The sequence below is a fragment of the Panthera tigris genome, chromosome C1 (assembly GCF_018350195.1).
Source record: "Panthera tigris isolate Pti1 chromosome C1, P.tigris_Pti1_mat1.1, whole genome shotgun sequence".
Taxonomy (NCBI): Eukaryota; Metazoa; Chordata; class Mammalia; order Carnivora; family Felidae; genus Panthera; species Panthera tigris.
The window spans coordinates 160274769-160291109 of NC_056667.1; the positions used below are offsets into that span (position 1 = coordinate 160274769).

The window sequence follows — 16341 nt, forward strand, 5'->3', positions numbered from 1 at the left end:
TCGAATTTTAAAGGCTGGAAGACAACAGTTGCTTCAGGCTAAATATCTCATTTCCTATAATTCTGGGTGTTTTTAAGGATGAAGGCTATAGGGGTCGCCTGAGTGGCTTAGTCAATGAGGCGTCTGACTGGCTCAGGTCATGATCTCGTGGCTCATGGGTTCAGGGCCCTGCATTGGCCTCTGTGCTGACAGAGCAGAACCTGGAGCCTGCTTTGGATTCTGTGTCTCCCTCTCTCTCTGCCCCACCCATGTGTTTGCTTGTGTGCTCTCTCTCTCTCTCTCTCTCAAAAAGAAACATTAAAAGAAAAAAAACTTTAAAAAAAGGATGAAGGCTATAAACTATTATAGACAGTGACCAAATAAGTCTCAGTGAAAGATGAGGAAAAAAACATAAGTTCCTAAAGACACTAGATTCTAAAACTGGTTTCCTGTGTCAAAAATTATTACATTCTGACCATCCTCCAAATCATCTGCTGGGGAGTCTGAAAATGAGGGAATTGGTTGCAATTTCAGACTTTTTGTGAGATCATTTTCTCTTAGGAAGTTCTGTTCCTTTGTTTTTAAGCAATAATGTATTTTTTTGGTGCGTCAGGCACTGTGCTAGGCACTAACGTCGGGTAGTTTAAATTGTATTTCGCCAGTGTGTCGCTCATCCTGTGGAACAGGAGCCAGCAAACTTTTTCTGTAAAGCACCTGATAGTAAATATTTTAGACTTTAAGGGCCACTAATAATCTCTACTGTGTATACTTTTGGTTTTTTACAGCCTTTGACAAATGTTAAAAGCACTCTGCATTGTGCAGCAGGCCATGGTTCATTCACAGACTCCTCTGTGGAGCAGGAGGGAGGGGAAGGGGAGCACCATGGCCGGAATGGTTCATAGAGAGTCATGTGTATACAGACATACACACACGTTTATGTGGTTACAGTTTTTAAATTCTTTTTGCACATTTATATGAACTAGAAGACTTTTGAGGCTCATCTTAACACTCCCCAAGGTCTTGTACAGCACTTTTACTTTTAAAATTCTCCCAAGTCTGGGACTTTCCCTATCTCAGAAATCTTTGCTCTGAAAGACAACTCTGAGTTACCTACAGAATGAATTTTTGGTTTCGGTATTATGAAACATTTATGAAAACAAATCTCACACCACCTCCCTCCAAAACCTTACAGTTGCCAGGGGCTTTTGTGTGAAATGCACCCACTGCGTTTCCTGAGCTGAGACAGAATCTCCATTCCAGTAACCAAGAATCTGTTCATTTTCACACGCAAACTATCAACGATGGTGGTGACTTCTGTTTGCCGTGCTTAGGATTTTTTCCTATATCTTTTTAAATCCCTTTCACTCATTCCTCATTGACCCCCTCATGTTACCCATAGTTTGAATCAACCTTTCTGAGTCTGCAAATGTTGTTTACTTTATTAAAAAGCTTTTCCTTCAAGTGATTGCTCACTGCTTTTTTAGTAGGTGGGCCTGAACATTTCTCTTGGCGAATAAGGGTTTCTGTGTACTCGTTTACAGATCCTTCCTTTGTTTTGTTCTGAGGAACTTAACAAATTGCTTAACAGATCATTCTATCAAGTAATTTATAGCATGCCTGATAGCCAGTCGCTGAACATTTCCAGTGTTGCTCTATATTTACACACCAGATGCTTCACCTTAGAACCCATGTGCCCCAGTCACATGCTTCTGAATATCCACTCTGCGTTCATGATAGAGACTTCTTTTGACTGGTGGGAACTAAAACAGTATCTTAGAGAGGTTTACTTGGAACGCTGGTTATCCCTACCCATAGCTTTATCAACAAAATTCCATTCAGAAAATTGCACATACACTAACTTAAGTATAAATGAGAATTCAAGATTTTATTTAATTCCAACCTATTCCCATTCTGTTCTTGATAAACACCATTTAGTGAAAGAAATAGTACAAGGCATGCTCTTCAGAGTTGTCTGCTTAAGCAATCATAGCATTTTTAAAAAATGAAGAAAACATTACATGCAACGTAGGTATTACCTGAAAGAGCAGTAGCGAATGGTTGTTAAGGTAGGGGCATGTTGGTTTTAAACGTTTGTAATGCATAGACTTTGAAAGAGAGACCTACCTAGGAAAGCAAGGTGGTTGGTTATTTAGAACTTTTGATCTCCTTTCAAAAATGAGTGAGTAGCTAGAACCACTTGTCATTGAAGTATCTCTTTGCATAGAACAGAATTCCCATAGCTCATTGAAAATCCATCCTGGTCATTGAGCCCCGACACACATACATACATAGCAGTCACATACAGATGAGTAAGACCATAATAAAAGAGTTGTCCTTTTTTGAAATCCACCTCAAAAAAAAAAACTAATATGTTTTTGCTTTTCATTTTTCTATTTTTTTCAGACTTGCTATAATAACAGTCCCCAGTATCGTCCAAGTCCCTGGCCCTCCGCAGCTTGATAAACCTGTGTGGCTTCTTAGCACATGGCAACACTAACCAGCCTGGTACAGCCTTAAAAATAAATGGGACACAAATCCCCGAAATGGATCTTGTGGTCCTTGCTTCTAAGCTGACAGACTCTGCTAGGCAGGCGATTGTTTTACAATCTCTCCATTTTACAAGAAAGGAGATTGTGCTACCCCCTTAGGGTGATTTCTCTTGAAGGACCAAACCAGAGGAGTGTGTAGTATGTTATCCACAAAAAAGAAAAGGCTGGAGGAAACCAAAAATCATTGAAAGAATAAGCCTTCCTGAGAACACAAGGCCTCGCCACTCTTTAGAAACAAAGCTCTCCTGATGACAATGCAGACAGGATTAGCTTCTCAGAAGCTTCTGAGCCAGAACCACTATTTGAAAATAGAGTGGCTTAAGAGGGAGCATCACTGCCTCACTTGTCTATGAGCCCCGTTCCAGAACCAACCCGGCTCAGGTAATGGCTTTCCATTGTTTGTAAAAGAAAAGGCAGGAAAAGTACACAGCCTTGTCCAAGTTTCTCTGCAAGCTGAAAATAGAAAATTTTCCTCGTGAGCACAATTTAAACGTGAGCACGTCTCAATATAGAATGAGTTGGAAAGTATTTTTAAGGGGAAAGATCACAATAATGTTTGGCCTGCATCCCCATCACTGGTATTTTCAGGCATAGTTTAGTATATTTTTAGACCTCCAAATGACTTCCTCCACAAAGGACTTTTTTGTGCCAAACGTCATTGTGTTTCATGTAGAAACAGCTGTTGTCCTATACCATACCACCTATGTTTTGATACACGCCTACACCTGGTGAATTAGTAACAACAGGGTATCGCGGCAGGTGCTGGTGCTGGACTTCACCTAAAGAGCCCAGCGGCTCACGGTGCCCTGTCCAGATCCCACACGTGTGTGGCTGTCACAGGGACCCTCAGCTGCAGGAGCATGTCTGAGATACAGAGAGGGACTAAAATGAAACTCTTATGTTTCCAGTGTTAGAACTCTTGGAGAAATAGAACTCACATCTTTGTAGATTTTGGCTATTTTCCAACTGAATATTTTGGAACAGAGAATGACAGAAATCTTTTTCTGTATTACTTCCCAAGCTCTTGGTTTTGCATTTTACCTCATACAATGCAGTCAGCCTTCATGTGTGTGCCTGTGCAATGGGTTGTGCGTGCAGGCCACACTCAGAAAACGGGATGCAAGGCCACTTACCTCGACATTTGGGGTCTGGACCATTTGATTTATTTGAAGTCGATTCATTGTACTCTTTCTCCTGAAGAAGGCCAAATCCTTCCATTTGCTTGCTGTTCATATCCCTTCCCCTCCACAATCCTAGCATCAGGGGAGTGGTAGTGCACTGAATGGAGGGGCTTCATTCCCTGCTCGTCCCCCTCCCCTGTGCAGGTGGGGTCCCAGGGGTGATTGCATACCTGTTCTGGTCTTCCTCAGCTTCCTTTGCTTATAGTGCTTACTAGAATCATCCCCTTCCGGGATGCCCCTTACCTTTTCCTAATCACTTCTGTGACTCAAATAGAATTATTCAGCAGCTCTTCTAAAGAAGCACCTTACACAGTTGATTAAAAGCCGAAAGAGGCTGCAGCGAATTTTTTTTCTCCTGCTCGAGCAGCATCTGCCGATTTCCCTGATTTTCCTGCTAATTATCTTCGTATTAGCCGGAGTTCATTTAACACGTTCTGATTCAAATATGACCGACCGCTGGCTGAGGAAGCAGTGGATATAGAGTTAAAGGTTTGTAGGACCTGCTTGAATAGATGTCCTCAGTCAACATTCTTATTTAGAAATGACTTTTGTTTTGTTTTTGGGACAAGAGAAATCTAAATCAAAACCTAATTCATTTGCTTCTCACCTCTGCCATGGCTCCACACCTGCACTATGGTTTGTCATATTCTCTCTCATACTGCAGCCTTCTCTTCTCTAGAGTTATGTCAGGTTAAGAGCTTGACCTTTAGGGCAAGGCAGCAAGTGCCAATTGATAGCAGACTGTCTTTCGGCAAGTTTAATTTAACTTTCTTAGGCCTTAGTTTCCTCATCTGTAAAATGAGGATAATATCTGTTCGATGGGGTTGATATTAATCATGGTAACATGTGTAAAGGGTTCAACAGAACATCTGGAACATAATCACTCAATAAGTGATAGTGGTGGTTATGGTGATTTACGGGTAAAATTGTAATTGTTTTTGCACTTCACCAAATGTTGATAGACTGATTTTGATGCTCATTTGTATAGAGAAAGTCACCTGAATATAAAAATCTCCATTACTTAGTATTTTAAATGAAACCCAAAATATTGGCAGTTTTCAGCATTCCCAGCTTCAGTTTGCTTTCTTTGGGCATTCCAGTGCAGATTTATTAGTCATGCTGATCTCAAGGATTGTGGAGAGATGAACATACACATAAATTCACATACACACACACACACACACACACACACACACACACTCAGCCTATACTTATGAACATAAAGTATTTATTACATTTTAGAATATATAATAAATGATGTTATGGGGGAAGAAAATTAATACCTTAGACCGACTTACTTTGAGAGCGCTTTCTCCAAAAACACAAAATTTAAATGTTACAGTTTTTGCAAGTACCTACTATTATGGGGTGAAGGGTTTAGCCAGTGATTCGGATTTAGAGCTCAATTTTTCTTTTATCAGACCATTACTGAACCTTTAAAACTACAGTTGAATTCCCAGTTATTATCTTATGGAGAAATTTATCGGCAATTGAAGGTGGAAAGAGTTTGACCAACAAAATGTAAAATCTAATTTGTGGGAATCTGTGAGAATTCTCATAACTTACAAGATAAATTATGTAGGCCCATTGGTTTCATAAAATTTTAAGTCTGGCTCTAAATGTTCTGATTTCTAGGTTTTTTTTCTTTATAAAAATGAACAAAAAATGTATGTATATGTTTATATGTATATGTGTGTGTGTATATATATATATATGTGTATATATATATATACACACACAAAATGTGTGTGTGTGTATATATATATGTATATATATATATGAATATATACATTTTGCACAAGTTTCTACAGGTGGGGTTGGTTTTTGTCTGGTAATTGGATACAGTTAAATGTTAGATAAAGTTTCAGTAAAACACCAAAAATATAAAGTACAAGAATAAAAATTCCATTTTCTTTTTGTTCCAGGTTCTCTGGGAGATGCTAACAAGGGAGGTCCCCTTTAAAGGTTTGGAAGGATTACAAGTAGCTTGGCTTGTAGTGGAAAAAAACGAGGTAAGACTACGATTCTCCATTCAGGTACATAGATCAGAAAACAGTATTGGGGTTTTGCAAAAGACTTTTTCATCTTCTTCAAATTGAAAGTAAGTTCACGCTTATGGAAAGATTAGCAGTAGGAGCTAACACAAAGGGTCAAAGTGATGTTATTCCTCATGAATGGACCCTTTACATCTAATTGTTGCAGCTTCACGTCGTGATGCTGTAGATCAAAAATTGTACAAGTACTGTACTAGTTTCTCAGTCTCAATTGTAAAACCTAGGGGTTTGTTCTTAGTGATGAAAGAAGCCATTGCGTCCAAGGTAGGGGAACAGTTTAACTCCATCTCCTGCGTTTAGGACATCTTTTTTACTGGCCGGGAGTTGATATATCTGTAAGAGACCTTCAGCTACTTCAACTTACCTCTCCCAGCAGGAGTCACTATAGTACAAGAAACTGTCGCTTAGATGAGAATTTCAAAAATAAAAGAAGAAAAAATAGTTTCAAAAAAGGGAAAAATTACAGTTTTGCCACCTACGTTGAACACTACATTGAAGATGAGCTCCTCACTGGAATTGGCGAGGCAGTGGCATAACTGTTCCCTTCTTCATGCAGAGCCTTTCCATTTCAAAAGAACTTCAGTGGCGTAAACACCGTTTGTGCTGTGTCCCCAGCCTCGCTTTTCTTCTTCCCACAAATTGAGGCTTTCAGTTAGTTGGACCTATGAGCCTACATCAGAGAACGTGGTACATTCATATCAAAGAGAGCAACTACATTTTGAAAGGTTTAAAATTGTGACTGAAATGCACAGGCATGGAAATCCTCAGCATAAGGATGAAGCATCCAATATCAAGGTACTAGGAGAACTTAGATCAAGTAATGGAAGCATGCAGTTGTCTTTGCAATGCAAAACAACCTTATTTCACAAACCTTCATTTCCAGACCTTATCTGTGCCCTCCACAGAAGGTAAGAGTGTAACCTTAGCATAAAATAATTTGCAAAAAGGTTGACTGTATAGAGATACTCCTTTTTTCATGCTTTAAAAGAATTGGATTGATTTGCTCCCCATGTGAGTGCAGGAACAGACTAGATTAACTAAAAAGCTGCTATTGACTAAGAGAAACCATGTTTCCATAGTTTAGATCACATAATCCAGCTACCTTATTAATTTGTCCTCCTGAGCTATTGAGAACGGATGAAATGTTCATGATAGCTGAACTTGATGGGAGAGAGCTGCCAATTTAAGAAAAAGGAAAAGGAGTTATATTCAAGAACGTGTCTTGCTCAGTGTTTCACAGGAGCTGTTCTGTTTTAATTAAATGTCATGGTTATTCCTGGTGTGCTATTAAATCAGACCTGGTACATAGAATAACTGATATTTTCATGATAGGAGAACCCACTTGTTTCTGTTCAGTTTCTTTTGCCAGTGAGGTGATTAAGATGTTTGGTTCTGGGGTTACAAATGGGAGGGAAGAAAATTATTGACCCAATGTTGACTTTGGAGCAGAACACTCCATGTAATTTGTTTCCCTCTATGTTGTTCCAAGATAAACTAGAAGAAAGTTTTTTAAAAGCCAACTGGGCCCTCCAAATATGTCTAAGAAAAACGAATTAATATTTAAAAATAGTACTTCATCTAAAGGATGGCAGAAGAGGTGTGAATCTGAAGCACTTTCAAAACATTGGAGTATCTCTCAAGGATTATTAAAGCTGTTGAGAAAAATGAATTTAGAAACTGCCTTTGGATAGCAGGCTTGAGGGCTGGGAATCACCCATAATCTTCAGAACCTCCCCACCATGTACACGAAAGAGGCTATCTCCCCCCTTTCCCTGAAGGATTCCCTAGAGTAGGTTGTACTGTTTTATCCATGGTGTACATGATGGCCAGCTAATAACTGACGGAGACCACTCAGATCCCTCCCATTCTGGACATAGAATAGCAAATTGAAAGACCCCCCCACGGTGACACAAGTTTTCCCAACTTTCCACTGAACTTGAGGAAGTTTGGGTATTATGAGGATATTTCTCCCTCTACTCTCATTCTACGTATTTATTTGTCAAAAATATGGAAGTTTAGCTGTAAATTCCATTGTCATCATTCGTGAAGGAGTCTTCATTTCATCTCATAAACGTAGACACTTATTAGCAAAACAAATTCTACTGACATAACATTAAAATAATTGCCAAGTCTCAACTGGCAGTTTGTAGAGAACAAACAGAGGGTTGCTGGAGGAGGGGATGGGTTACACGGGTGATGGGTATTAAGGAGGGCGCTTGTTGTGATGAGCTCCAGGTGTTATTATGTTAAGTGTTGAATCACTAAATCCTATACCTGAAACTAATAGTACACTGTATGTTAACTACCTGGGACTTGACTTAAAGCTTGAAAAAAATTTGCCAAGGATTTATTTAATTTCATAATAAAATCAAGACTTTGATTTAAATGTAATTTCCAAAATCCTTTCAACTTCTAATTATTTTAATTCACTTATTTTTACTTTGGAATATCTTGGGTTCTTGAGTTGAAAAGAGCAAGCTGTATTTTTTTTTTGAAACAGGCCTCATTTAAGTAAAGAATGATGTGTTTAAACTTAGCGAGACACTTTAAATGTAAGCTACTCATGCTAGAATGCACCTATATTCAAATATTAGAACTGTCTTTTCTTTTTACTTTTATTTTGAAATAATCATAGACTCACAGTAAGTTGCAGAAATATTAGAAGGGATTCTGTGTATCCTTCACCCAGCTTCTACCACTGGTGAGATACAGGTGTAGGCCAATACCAAAACCAAAAAGTTGACATTGATACATTACTCTCAGCTAGACTCTAGACCTTATTTAGTTTCACCATTTAGGACTGCTTTTTGGATCTGTAGGAAGATCAATACTTTCTAAAAATATCTGAAGGTCTTTGCTTCTAAGTGTTTAATAATGAAATAAGGCCTTCAAACAATTTTTCCTAATATTAAATCCTATTAAAACTAGATACTAAATCCTATTAAAACTAGATACATAAAGCACTGTTAAAGCAAACAGTGAATCCTTACAGAAGTCCTGAAAGTAGGAGGGTATTGCTAGTAAATTTCATAATTCTTCCAGACATGTATGTTTGCCTTTGTTATTTCCATAAAACTCAATTAGTGGTCATTCAGAATATTCTAGCAGGATAATTTCTATCTTTACAAGTACTTAGATTCTTATAAAATGTGTTTTGTTCTTAGTAGCAAAGCTACTATTCTTAATAGAAATCCTCAAAAAGCTTAATCCATTGTTGACTATACTTTAGAAAAAGATAAATTATTAAGAGTAATTTTTTGCATCTTATGTAGAAAATGGTGCAAAAAGGAGTATGACCTTTAAAAAATGTCATGCATAACTTAGTGTTTGGGAAATATTTTAATTTAAATTTGAAACTTTTAAAATCTTGCCGTTTTGAAGTGTTGCAAATCTATTGCTAATATTCTGGCCATTTCAGGATGTTTTAATGCAGTAGGAATACCCACAATTAGGTAATCAGGACTTAAATGCTTTGGATTCCCTTTTAAAGTACTTTATATTTTTATTTTTTAAAGTACTTTTTGATGCACCAAAATAATCCCTTACATTAGCGTGTGAGTTTAGATTTAATTGATATTTGACCATATCAGATAACTTAAAATAATTATATCATATTTCATAATGTCTCAAGATTCAGTAGCTAAAAAGTTTTTCAGTGAGAAAAGATGACAGAAAATTAACATCCATATTCATCCAGGTCACATTTCAGTTCTTAGAAAAAATGTGAGAAAGTTATATTGAAAATGTTACCTTTTATGAGAAATTTTTTTGCCATGGAGTGGATTCAGCTGAATAGTTGCAATCACTTCGTTTTTCTTAGTTGCTACTCCCAACCAGCCATCATATGTATGTGTGTGTATGTGTGTGTGTGTGTTTTTAAGTAAACACCCGATTTTCCTTTTGATCTTCATCAAAAGGTTTCCAGTAAAATAGGAGTACGGTTTACCATATATTACAGTAAAATAAGAGTGCAGGTTACTACATCTCCTCTGTTCTATGTAATCAATTAAAAAGATGTTTAGCATACCTTTAACTTGGAGAGGGTTGTTTTGTTTAAAACTTGGTTATAAGGTTTTATTTTGGTTTATTTTGATTTTAAGGTTATCTGTAATTCTAAATATAGATCATCTGGTTTTCCTGCCAGAACAACTCTTTTTCTAGTTTTATACACAACCTTCCCCAATTCCAAATAAATTCAGTTTAAGTTTAAGCTTTTTATTTACAAAACTTCTTCAGTAAACAATACTGTGGAATAAATCTCAGTACTTCTTAGTGCGGCAGTTCTCAACTCACACCCAGCGCTCTTTTGATAACAACCCTGTTAATGGTCCCTCTACTTCCCTGAAATGAAATTCAGAGGTAGTGCAACCTACCCATTATACACGTTATATTTTAAAGTTAACATAATGCTCTAACTGTAATAAAGAAGAAATCAATGAAAAAGGTATTGCAATGTATAAATGCACAGGCATGGCCACAAGAGAGGAGAGTGTGGAACAATTTTAGATGCTTGTCCCTGCGGGTAAATAGGATTCAACAGCTACACATGCAGAGTCGAGCTGAATTGTATCAGTGATTCCAGCAGCATGAGCGATGCTGTTGCAGGTGATGTTTTCCAAACATCTCGGTAAGGTTATGAGTACTGCAAAGATCAATCTGCCCTTGATTTATCTTATTTAGTTGTTGCATTCTTAATTCATTGTATTTTAAAACTGCTCAAAAAATGTGTTTATAAATCCAAGAGAGAGTCTGAGGTCAGAAAATGATAAACCCTGTTGTTTGCACCCGGGGCATCTGGAGTTTCGTGGAGTATGAGGGAGTACTTAATCAGGGATTTACAACACAGTGAAGGATGTCTAGTACTCTTGACCCATGCCAGGTGCAGCCCTCCCGTCTTTAAAACAAACAAAAAATGCCTCTGCAGATCTCTAGAGAGCCTCCAGGGACATCGCAAGTTCTAGAGAACCACTTGTATAAAATGTTGGAACGGGACTGATCCTCACATTATATAATCTCTGTTGTGTCCAGTCCCTGCGGTTTACCCGTAAGGGATCATACATTCAGAATATCCTCTTTGGGGGTGCCTGGGTGGCTCAGTCGGTTGAGCGTCCAACTTCAGCTCAGGTCATGATCTCGTGGTCCGTGAGTTCGAGCCCTGCGTCGGGCTCTGTGCTGACAGCTCGGAGCCTGGAGCCTGTTTCAGATTCTGTGTCTCCCTCTCTCTGACCCTCCCCCGTTCATGCTGTGTCTCTCTCTGTCTCAAAAATAAATAAACATTAAAAAAAAAAAAAAGAAAAAGAAAAAACAGAATATCCTCTTTGCTGATGAGAAAAGGCACACTTCTTTAAAATTCTCTCTTTGACGGTCTCTGCAGAAGATGCTTTCAGAGTTGTACACCTCCTGCCAGAGCCAAGCTGGTTGCCTGGCTGCCCGACCTGTCTGCAGATTTCGTAGTTGTCTATGAAAGAATGGTGATAGGTTTGTGGCTTTACAGTGTGTATTTCTGTTCCTCCTTGCCCCTGTCCTACTGTAGTTTCTTTTAGACTTGTGTCTAGGTGTTTTTGGATTTGTGGTGCTGAATCCAACTTCTCCATCCACTTGGATACCGTTTTGGAAGAAAAGTAGCATCAGTGTCTTTAGAGATTAGATATTATGAATCTAAACATAAATTCTTACTTGCCATGTGTCAATCAATGGAAGTTTTAAAGTTAATGACTTATTTATGCTCTTAAATTAACTTGTATGACCTTTCAGTATTTGCTTACCTTAATGAGTCAATCCTTGTGTTGTTTTTCCTTTCTCTGTGGTAGAGATTAACCATTCCAAGCAGTTGCCCCAGAAGTTTTGCTGAGCTGTTACGTCAGTGTTGGGAAGCTGATGCCAAGGTATATAAATAAATATTCTTTTGGTTGTTGTTCAGAATTCTGAAATTTCACATGTTTTCTTGGTTTTGAGTTTCTAAAACTTGGAGTAATAAGATTCATTACAAAGCAAGCTGCATTGCTGCTTCTGTGAGTCCCGGATGGACTGTAAAGGCTTTCTGTTGATATTTGTTCATCTTGATCCTTAGAAACTCATTACTGGCTTTCTTACAGCATTCTGGCACTCTTGACTCAATGGAAAGAATTGCATTCCTTTGTTTTTAATCTCTAATAATAAGTATTGCATTTTCATGTTATAAAAATGGCTAGCACACAGTGCTCATTATATGCCAGGCACTGCTCCAAGCACTTTATGCACATTTGCTCATTTGTTCCTTAGAATACCTCTATGAAATAGGTTGTGTTATGACACTCATTTTACAGATGAAGGGTCAAGGCACACAGAAGGTAAGTAATGCTCAAGGCCACAGGTTAGTACATGGTGAGACTGGAGAAGGAACCCAAGCAGTCTGAACCAAAGACCAGGCAAAAGTAGCACTTCTAGAGAAACTAGATTCGTGATGTTTTTTAAGCTATCACAATAGAGTTGGAGACATTCCAGAATGTAGACTTTCATGTGGTTATCACATTTGAGCATGAAGGCCCATTTCCTTTCCCTGCAAAGATCATTTTAAAAGACTCTCACATACATACGGAAATATTTATAGATAAAATGATAGGCGAGTCTTGGAGTTGCTTCAAAATAAAGTGAAAGGAAATAGATGGTGGTGTAGATTAAACAAGATTGGCCATGATAATTTTTGAAGCCACGTGATAGGTATATGGAGGCTTGTTACGTTGTTCTGCGTTTGTATATGTTTGTAATTTTTCATATTAAAAAGTTAGAAAGTAAAACAACGTCACAGAAGAGAAAGACTCAAGAAAGGAACTAATCTTATAGTTTGAATTTGTCCACTCTGTCACTGAAATCTATTGCGAACTGACTTTTTTAAACAGATCTAAGACTTAAGAATGGAATTTCTTCCTTAATTTAAACTCCGTTCCAATCTGGCCCAGGAAGAATGCATGATGGTAACACAGTCTGTTCTATAGCATGTGTTTCTCTAGCGGGAATAATGCATAAACCACCGGTAAGTCTGAGAAACATGTTTGTGTAACACAGAATTCATGCTGAGTCATACCTGTTACCTAGCACGTCGTCCCACACCATCAAGTGAGAACAGCTCAACACCAAGTACAGTTTGCAGAGCAGCAGGGGACACAGATCTGTGAGGCGCCTCCGCCCACGTGCTCCCTCGTGGCTGGGTGGCCGTGCTTTGTCTTGGAGGAGTTTGTGGTTGGGTCTTCCCTGACTTGTACATGTCCCCTTGGCCCTGGTAACCAGCAACCTCAATCTTCGCTTTCACTCCTGTTCATCAGACTATCTTCACCCTTTTTGAAAGGAGAATCTTTTATTGACTTCATAATGTTTTTTATTAACGAATTTAGGGGCACCTGAGTGGCTCAGTTGGTTGAGTGTCCAGCTTCGGCTCAGGTCATGATCTCACGGTTCGTGAGTTTGAGCCCCGTGTCAGGCTCTGTGCTGACAGCTCAGAGCCTGGAGCCTGCTTCGGATTCTATCTCCTTCTCTCTCTGCCCCTCCCCACTTGTGCTCTCTCTGTCTCTCAAAAATAAAAAATGTAAAACCAAAAAAAAAAATTAATTAAAAAAAAAGAATTTAACATTTTAAAAATTCTGTTAGTATTTTTATTTACTATGATTGTTTTTATTAGTATTCAGTGACAAAGCTGTATAGGTTTGGAATGGTCTGCCCCGCCTCTGTTCGCAGAATATGGGGTTTTGAAGCACTAAGAGAAATGCCTGCACTTTGCAGCTAATCCAGTAGAAAATGTAAGCAGCTATTTGCAAGTTTGCTCTAGAACATATATATATTTTTAATGCTATCATACCACCTTTTCCATACTGTACCAGTTACATGTCCATTGTGGCATATATAGTCATTTTGGTGGTATTTTTCTCTCTGATACTTAAATAAAAATTTTACCTAAAATTATTTGCATTGAATGATTAACACAACTAAATCTCTATAACTGCAATTATATCTCAGTATGCAAAGCAGGTTTTGAATTTCTTAATCGGAAGCTCCGTACTTCAGTAATTAAAATTCTAAGAATATACATTTTGGTGCATTAATGAAATGGTAGTGTAAACACCTAACACAGGAAGGACATCAGGCCCCGTGAAGCCATCAAGTTGGCATGTCTTTAACATGTAGCCAGCTTACCCTTCTTTAGCACGAGAGGAGTCTTGTATTCTAGCCAGGTGAAGTATAAAGTTTAAGACTGATTTTTATTTCCTACATTCAAGGCATTTTATTCTGATACAACTAATACATTCCTTCTGTATTTCATTGTACATCCAGCGGCGGCCCATGCTTCCAGCTCTCATGGTTGATCTCCAGCCATACCTTCCACACATCCCTTCCCTGGGCGTGCCCTCCTGTTTTCTTTCTTCCTTTGATTACTTCAACATCAAGCCCTCCCTGACTGTTCTGTTTACTGCAGCCCATACTTGGTACTCCTGTTCCTAAACCACAATCTGGGCTAAGGCCTTACCTTTTGCTGTTGTATTTTTTAAAATCTCTTTTCTGTCTAAATGGACTGCTGTCTCTTTGAGGGCACAGTGCTACCTTTGGCACCTTCCACACATTTAGTAAGTGGGTGCCCAATGTGTTAACTCAAGTAGCCAGACCAAGGCACATTTTAGTTTTCTGGCTAGAAGTCTGTAGCAATTCAGCCAGAAGTTGATGCCACTCCTGTGCACATATATAGAGCCATGACTGGTTACAAACCTTTCCTTTTTTCCCCAGCCTTTATGCTTTAAAGACATAGATAAAAAAAATATTCAGCTCACCTGTAGAAAAATGTTCTTTTGCAATGAGGAGGCGAAAGAGAATACAAGAGAAAGCTATTAGGTAAATGTCAAGTCATGGGCCAATGGCTCACACCAGGTGCTCAAAGTAGTTTATCAAAGAAAAAAAGAAGTAAAGGTAGGTAGTTTCCAGTTCTAAACTGGCATTTCTAAATAAGAAAAGAATAAAGCCCGGAGTTTGATAGGAATATCTTACTCTCGTGTGACACTGGGCAATCCATATTTTTCTGAGATTTTCCTTATCTACAAAATGGAGATAATAAATAATGTATATAAATGCTTAATAAATGGCCCTAGGTGTAATTTTTTTAATGTAAGCAAAACCTACGTGAATACTAAAGGGAACGTAGGCCTGGACCAAATACTGTATTCTGCAATCAGAATATCTGTAAACCATCATCACCACAAAATTCTATATTGTTGTTGTTTTTCAAATGTTCACTTTGATAATTTCCATCTAATTGTGTATTCTACCTATAAAATTAAAATTTTTCTAGGGATACTTGTCACCTAATTACAAAAGAGTTTTACTTTATTTCAAGAATGATTAAATGTAGGGAAAAATATTCTTAGCCTCTCACTGCTTTTCCATGCAAAATGAAAATCCTGTATTATATAATTAGTTCCTGTGCAAACAATTAAAACATTTTTCCTTTTACAGCCTGACACATGGTAGGAGAAATGAAAATAGGAATAAAGTTAAGACTGTATTTTTCAAATTTCCTACTTAAGGCATTTTCTTCTTTGCTTATTACAAGGCTTACTGTGTATCAGCGACACTTAGCTACTTAGGCCCTCTTCTTACACACACACATACAGGCACACACGCCCTTAAAAGAATACAATGAAGGCAGAATTCGGAATGAATGGCCCAGTTTTATATTCCTGAGAAGTGGAAAAATTGTCTTTCTTAAGGTAGGAAGCACTCAAGTCCTAAGAGCAAGCCACCTCAACGTTGTTCCTTCTTGTTTTTGTGCTCCTAAATTAAAATGCATGTTTTAATTGCTGCAACTGTAATTTGCTCAGAAATGGTATAATTATGAGGCATGATGAAGACAGAATGTGCATCATCCTTTTGTTATCTTTCTCCATTTTTGTTTTAACCTTTTGTCTCAGCCTTGGCTAGAGTCTAAGGCAACAGACTAGTGTGGTTACCGCTAAAGAAATGTGCCGAACCACCACTTTTTCAATTCCTAGTAAACTGTGCATTAGAGCTTCCCGCTTCCCAAACTAGTTATGATGTGGAGTCAACACTGCAGACAATGAAGTCATAATGACTTTAAAGTGGGGGGCTTTTTCTATCAGCCAGTGGTTGGGGAAATTTTAGTAGTTCTAACAGAGTAAGTAGATTCTCCCCCAACATTGTAAGAATGTTCAAACATACAGAAAAGTTGATTGAATTTTATGGTGAACACTGGTAGACCTGTCACCCAGACTCCACCGTTAACTTTTACTAAACTTGCTGTATCACAAAGATTTTTAAAGGATTTAACTTTTCCCTTTTAGGACTCCTTAATCCTACCCAAAAGAGAATTCGTACTTTCCGTACCTAGAGAAAAACTGTAATTATTCCAGCCTTAGGCCACATGATAGAAAAATGGCAAGACTATTCTTATAATTTATTGAAAATAAGGAATATGGTTCCCTTAAACCTGAGTAGTCAGACAGTTGTAATAACTAAGTCAGGACATGGCATGCTATTTTATTTTGTTATGGTATGTCAAGCTTATTGTTTTGCTTGTGGATTTTCTCTTAAAGACCTACT

At 38.0% G+C, this 16341-nt stretch overlaps 1 protein-coding gene across 5 annotated transcripts in view; it reads left to right on the plus strand.

Annotated features, from left to right (window-relative positions):
- The window catches only part of MAP3K20 (mitogen-activated protein kinase kinase kinase 20), a 183879-nt gene that overhangs the window by 111296 nt on the left and 56242 nt on the right, over window positions 1–16341 (plus strand). For all 5 annotated transcript variants that reach the window (XM_042994715.1, XM_042994716.1, XM_042994717.1 and 2 more), the window contains exons 8-9: window positions 5635–5721; window positions 11574–11648. In XM_042994715.1, the coding sequence (XP_042850649.1) occupies window positions 5635–5721; window positions 11574–11648 (162 nt within the window). The remainder of the gene's footprint in view (window positions 1–5634; window positions 5722–11573; window positions 11649–16341) is intronic.